The sequence below is a fragment of the Lathamus discolor genome, chromosome 3, assembly GCF_037157495.1.
Source record: "Lathamus discolor isolate bLatDis1 chromosome 3, bLatDis1.hap1, whole genome shotgun sequence".
Lineage (NCBI taxonomy): Eukaryota > Metazoa > Chordata > Aves > Psittaciformes > Psittacidae > Lathamus > Lathamus discolor.
In genome coordinates this window covers 106,936,741-106,954,338 of record NC_088886.1, presented here as the reverse complement: position 1 = coordinate 106,954,338, position 17,598 = coordinate 106,936,741, and the positions used below count along the sequence as shown (strand labels likewise).

Sequence of the window (17,598 nt, the reverse complement as noted above, 5' to 3'; positions counted from 1 at the left end):
GAATTGTTTGTGTTTCCTAGAAATTTACAGGTAAAAGTCACTTGGAAGCCCTTGTGTTCTGAGCGTTTCAGTTTCCTTTGCCCCTCCTAGCTCACTGTGAGCCATCCATGAACAGCATGTGAGTAGGTATCACAGAGGCCAAAGGGTTTTTTCTGTTGGTGATAGTCTTTGAGGATCCTGCACTGTGGTCAGAGTTGCCCAAGATTAGGGCCCTTAATGTCTAATAGCAGTGTTCAGTTTGTGCTGATACTAGGGGCTTTGTTGGAGGCTTACATAACCCTGGTAGGAAACTCTGCCATGTTTTGGTGCTGCCTTTGTTTGCAGATGCCAGTTCCTAGAACAATTGCCATGCTATTGTCTGCTTTCAGACAGTTTCTGCCAGGACTGTCTTTTAATGTTGTGTGTACCTCTGCGTGGCACTGAGCTACTTGTAAAATGTTTCAAATAGATACCCATTTTGTTCTCCAGAAGGCATGCAGAAAGGACTGTGTAATCTGCATCTGAGAGGATGCCAGGTGGAGGAATGAACAAATACGTCCAGATGAGTCCTGGCACACAGGGAGCTGAGCCCTTCTTTTATCCTAATTATTGTGGATGCTGAGAGAGGATGTTTCCTCACAGAAACTTCACCTTCTTGGAGCCAGTGACCCACAAAGCAATCTGTAATGAGTTCATGTAAGGCATCTGTTGAGTGAATCCAGTCTCTTACAAGATTTACAAGATCTGTACTACCTAGAGCGTGCCTAGATGTTTGCAGAAACTTTGCTTTTATGCATTTGTTGAGTGAGCAAAGTGAACAGTAGGTAACAACATCTTGTGCATGTTTTTGGTTAAATGAAATTTGAAATAGCACCTAATTTTGGTGTCCTTTGAGCTGTTGTAAAACTACAAGCTTTCAATCAGCCTTTCCCATCTTGTTTTGGTAATTTTACATTCCTTCTCTTCAGTGGAAGCCAGGATGCTGCTGTTCTTACTCTGAGTTGCTGCCTTGTTTGGTTTTGTGCTTAAGCTGTAATTAGCCATTGTCTAGCTACTCCCCTTGAGCTTTCAGGGCTGGTGGGATAGTATGTGTACATTCATTTCAGATACTGTATATGGCCAAAACCCCCCAAACTAAAGCTGTCACTTGGTGGGTGTGTGTGTGTGTGTGCGTGGAGGGAAACATTTCAGTGTGGCAGTGGTGGAAATAAAATACAACGTAGAAGAAACTGGTGATACCAGGAAGCTGTGGTAAGATGAGCGTGACCTGATCATGTTTTTCTAGCATGTAGTTCAGCCCATACACCTACAGGTTCATGATTCTTGATTTCTGAGAGATCCTGTGGCTTCATTTTTTCTGCGTGCCCATGTCCTTTAGTGATGGGGGCAACACACAGTCCAAACCTTGAGCTGTAATTAGGACCTGACTAACAAATATTCTTTGCCTGGTGCTTATGTAAAGGTATTTGTCATACTAGGGGTGGCAGGGAGGGACGGAGGAGCAGATTCATTACTGGGGTGCGAATCAAAACACTGTAGGCACATGCAGCAACTAGCACCATCTGAAGCTGAGGTGGCATTGCTCAATCCCCTTCCCTCTCTCTCCTGTAGGAAGCTGGCTGGCTGAAGGCTGCAAGTCCAGTACTTACCTGCGGCTAGACCAGTTATGCTGCGTAGTTAGCCTGGCCAGACCTGCCCTCTGTGGCCAGAGCAGGCACAGGAAACAAGGTGTTAGCTAAGGCACAGCTAATTGAAGTCTTCCTTCTTCTTACCGGCAGAATAAATAAATGAAGTTGCTGTGTCTTTGCTCGTTTTGTGTGGTTTATTTTCAGCCAGGAAGCGTTGTCCTAGGAAAAAACTTGTTGCGTAGGAGCACGTGCCTTAATTACAGTGGCAATACCTGTATTCCATATGTTACTGTAATCAGAGCAGACCTACCTCATGCAGTTGCTCTCTGCTTGTTTTACAATGTGCTGAATTGTATGTCATGCTGCCTCATTCATCAGCTCTGTTGAAGGGAGGGAAAACAAATGGCAAATGCAAACGTTAAGGTGGTCAGAGAGTGTCTGGTTTGGGAAAATGTGTGGATTCAGGCGAAAGGTGAGGAAAAGGTTTGATCATAGCAGTTCCTACTTGCACAGTGAACCTAAGACTTATGCTAGTGCTTAAAATAAACTTTCCTTTAAGAGCTACTTTTATTCTGTGTCCCACTTTAAATGCTCTCTGGGAAGAAGGAAGATTCTGCTGATAAAACCTTTTTCTACTCTTCCCACAGATAAACGGTGGTTCTGCTTTACAGTGTCAGAAACAGGAGGCACTTGTAACAAAAGCGTAAGGTCCTCGGGTTTACTCTTTCTCTCCCTGTCTCTCCCTAAAACTCGCATCTGAGGAAATGCTGTTCTGGCAAAACTGTAAAATGTGCTTTCATTATCTTTGGCCTTCTCCCCTCCCCCCTCTCTTCTGTCATCTGGGACAGAAAGCATTACTGCAGTTAATTTGTCCTCTTTTGTTGTGGGGTAAGTGCTATCCCTGGAACCAGCTCAGCTAGCTAATGGCTTTTAGAAATAAAGTACTGAGGATGTATTCCTAATCTGTGGAGCTAAAAATTCAATACATAAACTGCTTGAGTTGCCGAGTCATTAATATCTGTACAAATGAACAGTGTAGGTCCTAATCGTAGCAATTAGTATTTTATCTGATACCTGGCTAAGTCTTGATGCTCCGAGAATTAAAAACAAATCCTCCAGTGAAGATTGTTTCCCCCATCTCTCTTAAATTGGGCTTTTAAACTGTTGCTAAAATAATCCTGTGTCTTGTGAAGCTTTTGTGTGGGGAAGGTTCTTTTAAAGAAATAAAACCAATTTATCTGCTGAGCTATAATGGGAAGGGAAACCTTTTATTTTCTGATGCCTTCACATAAAAGCAGGTTATTTTATTACATGAAATTCTGTCCTGTAGATAGGCTTAAAATCAGGCCAGCTTGTTTTCTTTAGTCCATCTGGAAAGCGATAATAGCAGGGGCAAATGAATGGTATAATCCTGCATTGCTGAAAGAGCATCTTTCCTTACTGCAAGTGATGAATGTTTCTTGGGCTGAAGTTGATCAGAAAAAAAATCCACCTGTTTTTTACTCTGTTATGAGCAGCTAGGGCTGTTCAGCTTTTAAGGCCTTGGCTGAACATAAGCTTTAAAAGAAGGAAGTGGCGTTGGGCCACAGCAGTGAGGCTGCAATCACATGTTGTTGGATGTAATAAAACCAGAATACATTCACAAGTAGCCTTCTGAATGTCCTCTGGTTTCTCTGGGATTAAGTTAGTAATTCAGAAGGGAGAGGTCTCTCATATCTTGCTGGATACTTTGGGACAAAGAGGCACTTTAAAAACAGTGCATAGTTAGCCAGGAAGCTGAGAAATTGTATTTCACCTATTGGCATGGTCTTCCAGGTAATTTTCTTTTTGTTTGTTTTTCCTGTTAATCCCTCTTTTTTAGTATTCTCCTAAATTGATCAATCTCATCCTTCAGACTCTTGTAGGAAAAGGCTGAAGAAGGAGAAAGTGAGAAATACAGAGAAAACTTTACCCCGTCAAAATGTATTCTTTGTGGAGTGATCTCATTGTTTTTTAAAGCAAGAAGGGCAAAGAAATTCTTCAGTGGCTTAGAACTAACATAGTGAAGATCTTCTCTTAATTGTTCAAAAACTTGGAGGTACCACAGAGCTGCTGTATGTCAGTGCTGGCATGCATGCTTCTTGCTTGAGGTAGACTTAAGGTAAAACACTGTCTTGCATCTCAGTAATGGAAAAGTGAGTGGAGGCAGAAGCACAGTGCCTTGAATGTGGTGGGCTAAGAGCAGAAAGGTGGATATTGCTCATTCATCCATGATGTCTTTATGCACCTGAGCCTTTTTGGCTGGTATTGTGGCTGAGAATGTATTTTCATGCAGAAACACACTGGGGTTACACAGATGTTCCATCTGCACTTTGCTTGGGGTCACCTGAAGTTCATAGTCAAGCAGCCTGAATTTACAGACCAGAGCACTGCTTTAATGTGCTCTTGGAAAAGAAAGAACAGGAGGGCCTTTCTGGTGGGTTTGCTTATACCTGTGACAGGATGCAAGATGTGCCAGTGGTATTGGTTTTATCTAGAAAAACAAGCTTATCTTTAACTCCTGTCTTAGTGGAGAGATAGTGTGCTGAAGAGCACAGTGGTTTCAGTGGGGATTGTGTGATTTAACAACAAAGTCTGTAGCTGGCTAGGGTCTTATGTCCAGAGCTTTCTCTGTGACTAAGATCAGTCTCTTGCCAGATTTATTTATTGTATTGTAGCTTGACCATTGACTTAAGTGACTGCTGTCTAGAAGGTCATGTTCCATTTTGATTTTGAGGTTATAGCTTATAGTATCCTCCACCTTCAGGAAAAAAAAAAAGAGAAAGCACAACCCACTTAATATTTGATGCTGCAGCATTTTCTTCCCATCAGTTGAGAACAGCTATTGAGACATATTAGTTTCCATCCTTTAAGTGCTGAATGGTATCCTGGCATTAGCTCCTATGCAGTGAACCAAAGTTGTTGTTGGTTAAACACTCCTTTCCAGGGATTTTTCAGAGAAGATTGTGCAAACTCGATGAAACTTAAGTACCACCTCTGGTTAGTTGGGAAAGGTAGCTCTTCCCTTAAATTCTAGGGTAGATCAGCTTTGTGGTGACTGGATTGAAGTACTGGAATTAGCTAGGACATTGCCTAATTGCAGTGGTTTATGTGGCTGCCTTGTTTTCAAGGCTGAAGTGGCTGGTGTGTATTCTTAAATTGCCCTTTGCCAAGTGGATGGGTGCTAATTTGGCTTCTCATAGCTGAGTGCTGCTCCTCATTGAGCAGACCTGTTTTTGCCCAGTTCAGTTTGTCCCCCTTTATCCTGTCCTGGGACGTGGGTGATATTAGTCCTCTGTGATGGGTTGGCACTGTTATTTTGATGGGATTTTTTAGCTTCATGCTTGGGTTGCTTAAATATTTTTAAACTTTCTCACATTATATGCATTTTGCAGCTTTTCAAAAGTAGTGAATATTCATTAGTGTTGGGGTTTTGTAAGGAATCCTGCCTTCCTCTGTTGATTATTTGGAAGGACTTGGGGTTTTTTTGAGGCTGTTTGTAGCCTCTCCAGTTGTATTCGAATTACATGGCACCTCTAAAGGTGGCCTTAAAAAAAACAAAAACCAAACAAAAAACAACAAAAAAGTGAAATCTGTAAAGGGTCCTGAGAAGGAAAGTTTTAGCAGCTTTTAATTTAGTGATTTATTTATAGCAGTCTTTGCAAGTTGCTCTAACCCCGCCAAGAGTGTGACAACATAGGTATCAAGGGTGTATTCCTTCCAAGGTTTATTAACAAGTCTTTTGAGAAGACCTCATTTACTTTCTGTGACATTTGGAGGGTGAAACCTTGTAGTATTGGAGATACCCCTCAGAAAGCTTCCCAGCAAAGCTAGGCTTGATGGTAGGTTAAAAGGGAAGAAGGGTTTGGAAGAGTGCTCTGGGGGTGGCTGAAAGAGCTTTAAAAAAAGGGAAGTAACATGCACAAGCTTTTGTCTGTAAAATGCAGCAACCCCAATACTAATTTTTGGTTGTAGCTCCAAATAAGGTGTGGTTGCGTTCTCTCTAGAAATCTTTTAACACAGAATTGCACTGAAGACCCCCATTTTGGGGGAAATAGCCTTTTTTTCCCCCTTATGCTCTGTTGTGAGACTCAAGAGAGTGCGCTTTGAAGCTATTAATGAGGTACTTGGGCTCTGTCCCCACGGTAACTGCAAGTTTGACATTGTAATTTCTATTGCATCACAGTCTTCTGTTGGTGTTATTTATTTATTTATTTATTTATTTATTTATCTATTTGGTTTTGGCAGCAGCAGTGTTTGTTTCTTTGGTCTTACCTTTGTATGGAACGTAATAATTAGATCTTAACCTTAAGGAGTTGCTGAGTACTTGGCATCTTTAAGAATCCAGCCCTAAACAGGTGACAGACCTGTTTTGGTGGTACCTTATGAACGGTGGCTGCTTTCTGCCTGGTGTGTTGCAGTAGTTAAGCCTTCACTTACCACCTGATAATTCTTTGGAAAAAAACATTAACACAGTTGTTTCTCTTCCTCATGGTAAGATCTGGTGATGAGTCTTGGGACTGCGAAGCTTGCATTTTTCTTGTCTGCCCTTTGTATTTCTCTCTGAATGTAGGAAGTCCTGTCAAGAAGTGTATTTTTTATCAGTGGCTCTTGACTGGAAGTGACAACTATCTCCTAACCTGTTCTGTTTACAGGAATTAAGGAAAGCATGGGGTCTGCGTACAGAAAAACACCTCTTTAATTGACGGTAGACTCACAGACCTTTTTGATGCCCTGTTTGTGTGCATTTGAACTTTTTTCAGTATCATTCTCATTTTCCTTTACACAGGATGCTCTTATTCCATACAAGGAAATCCTCCAGATGTACTGGGAGAAAGCAACAGGCTTTGTGAATGCCCAGTGTGATGGACTTGAACCCTGGCAACTGATTGGGTTGACACTTTCTTCTACACTTATAAGTGTATGGCTGCATGGCTTTCTCTTCCAGTCTGAGAGTAAGTATTTGAAAGGGGGTATTATGTTTGGAGGGAAGTAAGAGGGGGGAACAGAGTTGTTCCTAAGTAGTGGAAGGAAACAAGGTGGAACAAGGCCAAACATTTGTTAAAACAGACCTTCTGCTGTCAACTAGTATCAACAAAACCGCCTTCCAAATTAAGGTCAAGGTCTGTCTGATCAATGAAACTTCCATTCCTTTAGGGGGTGTGGTATGCCAGCCTGGCATGTGCTTGCATCTCTTTCCCTTCCTCTTGTCTTCCTTTTGTGTTTGGCTAAACCAGCTACTTGTTGCAACACTTTCTTCTTGCTCCAAACCTGGGGAATTTATGAGAGCTGGGTTCTTGTGAACTTAGTCATATATACAAAGTGTCTAGATAACTGTTGCTCTTGACTGTTTCCCTTCCTGCTGGAGGAGAAGATGTGGTTTTGTTGTAGTGTTGGAGGCATGCTTCATCCACAGGATCTTCAAGATAATTGCAACTGGTGGCGTTGTGTGGATTCTTCACATCCCTGGAGCATTTTCCTGTTATGAGTGATTTCTGATATTGACAGCTCTTCAGTGTGATCTCTTTTGATAAGCTGACAGTTTTCTCTGGCTGTGTGATGGTCAGAGATAACTGCTTTGGCCTCAGAGGAGAATCTGGTGCCTTTCAGTTCTTGCAGGCCTAAGGGTTACACTCTGACAGCAGTTTGTTAAAAATAGAAGTTTTTAACTTGTTTACTCCTGTGCCTCTCTGTTCCTTAACCAGCCTTTTTAATTTTAAGGATGGGAGTAACTAAATAGTGGGAAAATCTATGAAAGAGACAAAATAGTATGAAGCTTTTGCTCAGTGCAGGACTAAGTTAGCTTTTTGGCTAGTATTTGTACTGCTACGCAGTATTTTTAAGGTATTGACTAGCTGTTATAAGATCAGATTAGGTTGTCTGAATTTTTCAGGAGTTCGCAGCCTTCTCACTGTGGAAGCTCTTAATAAAACTGTGCACACTGAAATATGCAGTAGAAATGTTACTGTCAGAATGTTAATGAGTATTTGCTACAGAATGTGCCACACTGCAATTACTGTTCTTATGTAGCATTTCAAAATATATATGAAGTGTGTGTGGGAAATGTAAGTAAAATTGCAAAGTCCTAAAATGGTCAATTTTTAAAGTTTGCTTACTTATTTCTTGGTGTAAGCATCCTGTAACTGCTGCTGCTCAATTGAAATGCCTGTAGGACTCAAAATGCATTTTTGGTGGCTGTAAAGCATCTGTGTCATCCTGATTTCATTCCTGCCTTTTGAGCAACGCCATGAGTTTGCTGGTGTTTGTCATCAGCGGCTTCTCTCATTCTAGTATGTGGGCTGTGGAGGAATTTCTGCTCTTCCCTTTGTCCCTTTCCCCTGAGTTGCCTCCCATTGCATCATGTGTTTCCAATATTGGATGGCCAGACACCACCCAGATCCTTGTCACATTATGGCTGAAGTACTTTTTCCTCCTTTGTTCTGGGACCCTCACATTGCTGAGTGTTTTTGTGTTACAATACTATTCTCGTTTGAAAAGGCAGAAAATAACTTCAACCAGTATTTTCCTTTTTTGCTAGAGAACTTCACTTTAACAAATTGTAAAATCTGTCCTTTCCTGTAAAATTCCACATGTGGGTTTAAATTCCCTTGTTAGTAACCTTCTTAGGTTACTACTGTTCTGCAAGCCAGATGTTTCTTTAGCATGGTGTACTTCTGAACCTCGCTTTTTGATATGCTTAACTGTCTCACCATGTCCCCTTGGTCACTGTGTTATTTTAGCTTGGATCAGAAATACTGAGCCTGTGGCATGGGCTGTATCTGAAGTACTGTGTTCTGAATCTGTTTGGTTTTTTGTTGTTGTTGTTTCGTGAGTCATCTTAGGTTAATTTCTGACTCTTTGTTTTTCAGGTTTAGCATCCCGAACTAAAAAACAGTTCTTTAAACTACTGAGAAAAATGCCATTTGTTGGGGCTATAGTGAGTATTTGAACCACTTCTCTTAATATTATCCCAGGTCCTTGTTTCAGCCTGCTTAACTTTCTCAGAGAACTTAAGAGTTCTGTGTATCTTTGTTGTCATGTTACTGTGATTATAGTGATCTGAGGATATAGATCTGGAAGGTCTTCTGCTGCCACCCAGTTTAATGAAAGATATAATTTCTACCTAGTCTTTTTGTCATAGTATCACTCTCATAAATAGGCATGCTACTATTTTTTTAAAACAAAGAACCAGTGCATGTGGTTACAGAATTTTCCAGTAACATTTCCTTGTCGTTTGATTTTTAGAAAATCATTTTAATAGCGGATGAAGGAGACAGGATTGAACTCAATTTGTTGTTTCTGGAACTGTCTTATTCTTGAGCAAGTGTGAGATAGCCAGGTGTTTGTTGTGCAACATGGAAGGACAATTTTTTTAATCAGATGACTGGTGTGATTAGTTTAGAGCTCAGATACCTATTAGCAATAGTTAGGATTATAGATCAAGGATATTGGTAGTTCTTGTAATCATTAAAATGAGACAAACTTTAATGTTTGGGAGATGGGTTTTTTTTTTTTGCATAAAAACTTGAAACTACAAAATGAGCATGGTTTAGCATGTTAATGATTTAATGATTGAGAAATACACAGCTTGGTTTACTTTACCTAGTAAATGTTGGTATCATACTTCATTGTGCTTCTTTCTGCTTGATGTGTTGCCATATTTACACATTGATTCAGGCGGTCAGATCTGTTATAAACAATTTTGTCAAATGAGGGTAGCAAAGAGGAATTTTTTCCTTTGGCTGTAGACATAGAAGTAGTTCTCAAGTTTTTCCTCCAGCCCTCTGAAAGAGACTAGTATCCCCCCTTTATGTCTTATCAAGTGCTTCGTCTTTCACCTTCTGACTTGAGCAGCCTTTAATCAGGTGAATTAATTAATTGTTCTCTTCTGCTTGTATTTTTGTCTGCCTGTTAGAAAAGTTCTGGGCCCTTTGTATGCAATCCCTATTTTGTTCAGACTTACCTTCCAACAGCTAGAGCTGTTAAGCTGTCCCGTGCCAGAGGACTCCTGGTGTGTCTTATCTCTGTACTCTTCCTGCTCTTTGGTAGGCTGATACCTGATAACCTCTCAGTTGCTTACAGGCGGCCTTGACTTTGAGGCATTCCAATGTCCAAAAGTCTTTAAAGCTGATAATATCCCAATCCCTGTGTTGCCTGGAAGAAGAATCTCAACTTTGGAATGTGTTGTGAGAAGAAGTCCGGGCCTCCTGAATGTAAGGTGGGGGTGGGGAGAAAGAAGTCTCCTGTGCCTGTAGTGGAGATTTCTTTATTGCTTTTATTTTCACGAGTTTCTAAATATGTGTGGTGTCCTGTCTCTGCTCCCTCCCAGCTTTTTGCACCTCTTCTCATGCTTTTTGCATGAGAGACTCAACAGTCCTTGATCAGAGTAAGCATTGCTTAGCAACAACTAAAAATTAGTGTGTTTATCAGCATTGTTTTCAGATTAAAGCCAGAACACAGCGCTGCACCAGCTACTAGGAAGAAAATTATCCCAGCTGAAACCAGCTACCATTCCCACAGGCAGTTCCCAGGGTGGTTTAGAGACTAGTGTATGCCAGTTCGCTCTTCTAGTCAGCTTGTTTTTGGAGGGAGAGGTTGGTAGGAAGGAGAAGTTGAACTGTGTGGCTGTGAACTCTGCTATGCTTTTTGCTCATAGGATGAAAAGGTTCCTGTCTATTCCTCTTGGTAGTATGGATGTAGCTAGGGAGTTCAGTCTTGCATGCATTCAACAATTATTTATAATATGTCCAGTGCCTTTGTTGATAGTATTTTCCTTTCTTTGTAGATTCAAAAGAAGATTGATGAAGCCTTGAATGATGTCACTTCCAGTTTATCCTTCCTGAAAGATGAAAAGGATTATATCAAAGCACTGCCGGAACACGGCATGAGTCAGCCTGAAGTACTAAAGAAGATGAAAGAGTACAGCTCAAAAGGTATGAGAGTCTCTACTGCAGCAGAGGTGGGTCTGTTTCATAGCTCTGACATTAGGCTTACTTCTTAAATGAGTTCTAATGACTCCTGCTCATGGTTTCATCTTAAATATTTCTTCCCTGATGTTCTTTGCTTGCAAATTTTTGTCTCTTTTCTTTCGGGAAATGACTAAGATCAGTATTCATGACTTCTAATACTGCACTTGGGTATTTACATTGAAATTCTGTTTTTACCCCAAGAATTCTAGACTCATGATGGGAGGAAGCTACTTGGATGTATTTTTGATTACGTTTCTGAGCAGTTGCCTTGATGTTTTACTTTACCAGAAATGTGTTTTCTGTGAAGCTCCAGGGAATACTCACAATAAAACCCCCCAAAACAAATCAACCCAACCAACCAACTTCCAAGCAGGAGTTTTAGGGAATTTCCAAGACTGTCTCTCTTAATTAAAGTCACAATGGTTTGCACCTAAAAAGCCATTTAAGGAAGGCAGAGTCATTATGTTCTTCTAGCTTCATAAGCAGTCTGAAACTTGAGTTGCCTCACTCATGTAAATACCCCCAAGCCAATTTATGTACCTGTTACTCCCAATAAGCAAACTTGGGTGATTTCCTGTACAGAGAAGATATGACTTCCCTGCTCCTATTCAAAATTTGAGAAATATCTTCAATTTTCTGCTAGAACAGTGCATCTACTCCAAATTCAGAAACCATTTTGTAGTCAAGTATCCTATAACAACTTCCTTCTTTTCTACTTTTATGTATTGCTTATGTAGCATCTGTCTGCGTTTTCCCTCAAATGGTTATTTCCTTCCTTCACCTGGTTCTTTCCTTTTTAATTTTCCCATAGCTCTGTCCTTCCCAGACACTCCCCTTTGAAAGTTCCTTAGAAATGAGGGCTGGATTGTGACTGTATTCATATTGTATATGCTTGTGAAGCTGATGCCCTTGAGTTTTATAAACGCTAACAGTTTGGAGAGGGGAGCAAATAACCAAAGAAGTGGAAATACACTGCTGGAGTGTTTGGAGGTAGAAAGCTACTTTTTTTAAGTACAATCAATCACATTGGACAGTGGGCTGAATCAGTTTTGAACAGGGTGTGTTACTGATGCTGTTCTGTCTAGCTGCTCTCATTTGTTAAAGCTTCAGCATCGTATCATTTTAGGTGAATTTTGAGGTGCTCAGCAATGTAGGTTTTAGCAGTGCAAGCTTGGCCTTCCCATCTCTTCTCGGCTTACAGTGGTGATGGGTGCTCTTTGAAAGTGTCTTTAGCTTTAGCCAAATTAGAGTTCAGTTGGTTGGACAGCAGTTTGGGGAGACTGAATGGGTATTAAGTGGATTACATATTAATATAACTGCTTGCTGCAGCGAGATGTTTATCTTCTCCTTAGTCATCATTTATTTGTAGTTTGCTAAGTTCATGGGGTACAAGATGCCAGAGGCTTAGTGTTGCACACATCTATCTGTGTGGCACAAAAATTATACTTGTTCCTCAACAGAAAGATCTCAAAAGCTGAATCCTCATCTTCAGAGGGGACTTCTCTGTGCACTTCTACGTGCTTTCTGGGAATGGCTGTGTTTCTAAGCAGTGTGGTGTTCTCTTTCAGGAGATGTACGTTGGCAGGATGGGAAAGTCTCTGGGACTGTGTACAGTGGTGAAGAAAAACTCACCCATCTGCTAGTGAAGGTAAAGTGCAAATGGTATAACTGCATCTTTGAAGATATCCTTAGAGTTTTCAGGGTGACTGGAAACTCCTTAACACTGTTGCAGCATCTTTCAAAATAAATAGGGAAGATCTGAAACTGAGACTGCTAAACTATAAAGGCAGAGCCTAGGATAAATGTAGGTGGAAGGTGAATTTAGGGGAATTAAACAGTGTTTAGGCAGGGTAAACCTGGGCAAGTGACTGTCTCTGAGAAAATAGATAACTAGAATCAAATCAGATGAGATGTAAAAGGTACGAAGCTGGTAACAAGTCAGCTGGAAACTGTTTCTGACCTTCTAACTCAGGGAATGGTGGAAAGCATAAAATTGCCATAGATCAGCTTCAGCAAGCCTCCTGACAGGTGTGCCTTTACTGTGGGCTGAGATGAAAGTATCTGTGGCTGTCCTGTTACTGGGAGGCTGTCGTACCCTTGGACTGGGACAGCTTCCCTAGGCAATACTAAATTCCTCTTGGTTTAAGCAAAATACAAGTTTGAAAAATGTTTTTTGGCATTACTATGTGGTCAGAACTGTCCAACAATGGGGCGCTGGCATGCTTCAGTGGTGCCTTTGTTAGGTCTGTTTACCTACTTGGGAACTTTTCCCTTTGAGAAGATTGGACAATAACCTAAACAGCCCAAAGGTCTGTTTTCAAATATATCTACTTCAAGAGGGGTTTTTGCTAGCAAGGGAAGTCTAGCCTCCTTGCTCCTGGGCAAGCTTTTATAACAGCTGTAAAGAGTGCTGTTTGGTGGTTGCTATTGCTGTTTTCTTCTGTGCGTTGACATTTTCTTTGCCACTTCTGGGGAAACATGAAGTTCAGAGCAGCCTTTCTAGGGGGGCCTCAGCTCGGATTGAATGTTGTGGAAACATTCCCTCTGTGCTGATTATTCGCTGGTTTATTCTTCTGTATTTCTTCTAACATCCCTGCAGTCGCTTTTTGATCTTGACTGCAGGAGGTCGGAACTGGTCTGTTCCAGTCTTATCCTGTGAGTGCACAGTTGCAGAACAAGCATGAAATACTGGTTTCTACAGCCACTTTTGTTGTGGTGTGGGTGGGCATTTGTGCTTTTCTAGCTGCTTCAGAATTCTCCTTTAATAGCAAACTTGAAAACTAGCTCTGCAAAGTAACTTTTTGGCCTGCCTTTCCTAAAGAAATCATAGCGTGCATATTATGTTCTGTTTTAAAAACAGACAAATGGTTAAACCTGTCTTTAAAATAAGAAATGTTGCTGTGTTACAGAATCACTCCAGAGGTCAGAATGCCCTAGAAAAACAAATGATTTTTTTTTTTTTCCCCACCTCTCAGCTGTAGCTTCCCAGCTTGTGGTATTTACTTGCAGCAGGAGTTAAGTCCAAGGAGATCTGCAGTATTGTTACAGCTAAATCCAGCTAATTTGCTTATACGGTGCATATAGTAAGTTCTCAAATTTGCACTGGTAACCCAGTGCTTCATCTGCAAGGCTAACTTTCTGTCTTTGTTTTCTGGAGGTGTATGAAGAGTTTGCCTGGAGTAATCCTCTCCATCCGGATATATTCCCTGGTTTGAGGAAGATGGAAGCAGAAGTAGTGAGGGTTGCCTGTACACTCTTCAATGGGGGCCCCAACTCTTGCGGTGCTGTAAGTAGCCTGTCTTCATGTGTCCCCTGAACATTTTGGATATATCTGACTGTAAGTGCAAATGCACCTTCTGCTGTCCAGTCTAGGTGGAGGGCAGGCTCATCCTGGTATATCCTATGCTAACGTAGTTGTATGGAAGACAACTGATAATTACTTCACTTGGTGAAGCTTTATGAGAGACTATTTAACTCGAGGAACTAGTTCTCTGGACAAGACTATTTACTTCAGCCTTTTTTTTCACACTCTTAAATGAGACAGGCTTGATGGCAGTTGGGAAAAGAGAACTAGTGTAATGTAGCCTGTCTCGTTGTCAAGGATGGATGGTGAACAGAGTAGTGTAATTTTGAGTAGCTCCCCTCAGTTTCAATCTCTGAACTGGAAATCTGTGAGCCTGCCAGAATGCTCAGATTGAGAACAAGACTGGCTGGCTGGCTGGCTAGTCATCAGCAAACAGCTCCAAGTGTTGGTGATCAAGCAGGCATGGCATGTATTGTCATCTGTCCAGCTGGAAAGCTGACTTTCCAGGCTTACATGGCCTTCCAGTGTACTACAGTGGAAACAGTTTTAAAGCCCTGATAGTGTTCCTAGCACGAGCCCAGATAGGTGTTTATAAACTGGTATTTTCAGAGTTGGTCAACAAGCAAAAGATGTGAAGTTGCATGGTGAATTATTGTTATGAAAATAAGCTATGGCTTCTTATGCTTCGCGCTCTCTTGCCTTATCTTTTTAGTAAGGATCCTCAGTTCCTTAGGCCAAATTTCCTCCCTGTTTATGTGGTGTGGGGGTCAGTGAGATCTTACCTCCTAGCATGGTGGTCAGGTGCAGCTGGCATACAAACAGGCTGCTTAATAACTTGTGAAGTAGTTCTGTTTGTGAGAAGAATCCAGACAATATTTTTCAGAGACTGGGTGTGAGGTGATTGCTGTCTGTGGATATGTGAGGGAGGGAGGCCAGCAATGGCTGAAAATCAGCATGGGAAGGGTGCTGACACAAGAGCTTATGAGGTGAACTGGCCTTGAATGGCCTTAACCTGACATTTGGAGTCTTGGTTGTGTGAAGGAGATAAGTACTGGAATAGCATTGTAGTAAGTGTAGCTCAACCAAACTCTTAAGTGGATTGAAGCTGAAACTTGGCTGTGCAGTGTCTGAGAGTGTAAGATGTGATTTGCCTTTGATAGCAGGGGGTTGCACGCTGTGGCCTTGTCCTCTTAGGATTGTATTCCTTGTGTTACCTTGAAGTTTAGGGAAGGAACATGCCTTTTTGCTTATAAAATGCATTTAGCCTCACCTCGTCTCCTTCCTGGTTTGCAGTGCTGGTGAGATTATCCTTGGAGTGGGGAAGAGGCTGTGTCTAAAGCTGTTGAACTTTATCAGCAGCTGAGATGTCAATTGGTACAACAGTCAGATAGCTCTGTGACACTTATCGTATGGTTGGGGGACTTTGCTTGCTGAAGCCTGCAACATGTGTGTGCAGTTTTTGTTACGTAAAGCATGTGTTGTAAATGTGTCAACCTTGGCCTTATGTGCTCTTTCGTTGAAATCTAAAAGTAGAATTGCCTAAGAGGGGAAGTTCAGAATTGTTAAAAAACTGCTCCAGAACACCAAGACGGTGATCACAGCTATCATGAGACCTCCACAGATGCTCTCTGGGGAATCCAGCTTTTCCCTCTGTCTTCCCCTCACTCTGGAGGATTATGACATAAAGCTATGGTTAAGATTCAAACAGAAGCAAGGTAAACAGATGAACATGCAGCCTGTGGCAGTTACATTCTAGTTGGTTGAACAGTCAAATCTGCATGATGAGAGGGAGGGTTAAAAAGCTGATTGGCCGGAAACAGAAGATTATTTTTTACCTAAGTGTGTCCCCTGTTGCAATACCCTAATTGCATCCCTGTAATTATCTTGTCTAAATGAGTCTCTCCAGTGGACTTTTTGTCTTCCTCCCACGTTACCCTTCCTGACTGTGAAGTGTCCAGAGTTGCTACTCATTGACGGAGAGATGTGGGTGGATATGTGGAGGTCACATGCTCTTTAAATAGCTGGGCTCAAAGACTTCTCTTACTTTCTTTTCCCCCCAGCAGAATTAACATTTCAGAATTACTTCTGGAGGCTTAGACAGTTACAAAGTCATTTTAAAAGAGGGTTTTGGTTTTTTCAGATTGATTCTTTGCTTTCTCTCTGTGGAAGGCCCTGCTGTAGCTAGTTGCTCAGACTGCCATAGTTAAGCTTCAGTAACCAGTGAGGCTATAAAACATAGAGATGGCTAAACCAGGGAGGGCACAATGCTGTGATTTATCTTTATCTTCAAACTGATCTGTTCAGGGGGTGCTGCTGACTTTTTCTGCTGAGAAGGCTCCTTGTTTACTCAATTCAACTCTTGCAGTGATGAAAACCAAGACAGATGTTTGGGGTGTTCTTTCCTGAATTTCATCACTGTAATCTCTGAGAAACAGTGCGTCTTAGTGCCAGATCCCCATCCACTGGATTTACCCATCTGATTTAAGCAGCTGGGACTGCTTGTCCTTTGCTGGTGCCTGATGCTGGTCCCTGAAGGCAGATGGAGCTTGTTGGGAAGAGCATATGTGTGGCTGTGCTATGTGGAAAACACCAAAAGTTTTTGTCTGTGCTTCTGAGTGAGGCAGTTTCACTTCCTTTGTGCTCTGATTTCCACAACGTGTTGCAAAACAGCACTTTTTAGGTCTTATACTCTGCTGCTCTGTCTGGGAAAAGCAGCAGTGACACGTCTGTGCTGTTCCCAGGGCTTTCAGCAGCCTGGGGATCTCTGTGTGGTCCTGCCCTGTGTCATGTGGGCATCCTCCCAAGCAGGATCTCTGGAGAGCAGTCCCCCCACTTCCTCTTTGAAGGTTTTCAGTGTGTTTAATAAATGTTAAAATGAAACATGCCTTTTTAGATTTCTGAATGTTAGATCGGGTGAGCAGCTTGCATTATTTACAGGAGTTGCCTTTATCTGAGACGTGGGGGCTATAATTCTCCTTCATTTAAACCTGGGCATAAAACTGCTAACAGTGCCCTTGTGGTGAGGGTTGTGCTGGCATGCCTTTTGCCTTAAATTGCATGGAGAGATGTTCCAGGTTTTTAAGCAGTTTTTAAAAGTAATCATTTTCAGCAGTGGATGGATGCTTCCTATTTCTCACTAATTACTACTTTTGTTCTTGCTTTTAATTGTGTTACATGAGAGCAAAGAGGCGGGCATTAGTGATTTTTGGTGCCCAGGAGATTCTAATCATATTCTTGCAATGATTTGAAAGGACTAATTAATCTCAGCAAGTAGAGGAGGAATGGAGGAGTTTGTTCTTGTCTGTGTGCATATGTTTCTGTTCACAAGGTGCTTTGTTTTGCAGTGCTGTGGATTTCCCTACTAATTTTGGGAGAAATCATCACTTTATGCAAGCTTCAATGATTTGCCTTTTTAGTAGTTTTTTTGAACTTAAAAGGAAATGGCAGCTTTGAAGTTCAGGGAAACATGGTGGGGGAATAAGGGGTGTGCACACGTGTGTAGTTGATGTTGGTTTCTCTCTGAATTCTTTGCACTGACTCTGCAGCTGAAAATGAGAGAGGAGGCAAAATCAGCAAATGCAAACCTAAGACTCCTGTAGAAACCATCTTGTCTCTTTCCCCCTAAACTCTGGGGCTTCCAAACTTTGTTGTAGTGCTGGCTGTACATACGAAGTAGGGCTTTAACAACACACTGTGAGTG

General features: G+C 41.6%; 1 protein-coding gene and 1 long non-coding RNA gene across 6 annotated transcripts in view; one reads left to right on the top strand and one right to left on the bottom strand.

The window, feature by feature from the left end:
• The window catches only part of SGPL1 (sphingosine-1-phosphate lyase 1), a 45,184-nt gene that overhangs the window by 15,859 nt on the left and 11,727 nt on the right, over positions 1-17,598 (top strand). For 2 of the 5 annotated variants that reach the window (XM_065671033.1, XM_065671035.1), the window contains exons 2-6: positions 6,415-6,580; positions 8,495-8,562; positions 10,411-10,558; positions 12,163-12,242; positions 13,752-13,880. In XM_065671033.1, the coding sequence (XP_065527105.1) occupies positions 6,415-6,580; positions 8,495-8,562; positions 10,411-10,558; positions 12,163-12,242; positions 13,752-13,880 (591 nt within the window). Of the gene's footprint in view, positions 31-2,289; positions 2,311-6,414; positions 6,581-8,494; positions 8,563-9,992; positions 10,012-10,410; positions 10,559-12,162; positions 12,243-13,751; positions 13,881-17,598 lie in introns of those variants that run through there. The other 3 variants (XM_065671034.1, XM_065671036.1, XM_065671038.1) reach the window with 3 other exon arrangements.
• LOC136010205 (uncharacterized) lies at positions 9,171-9,967 on the bottom strand. Its single transcript, XR_010610790.1, has 2 exons — positions 9,589-9,967; positions 9,171-9,312 (listed from the first exon to the last, which is right to left on the bottom strand). It is a non-coding gene; the product is annotated as an uncharacterized LOC136010205 (long non-coding RNA).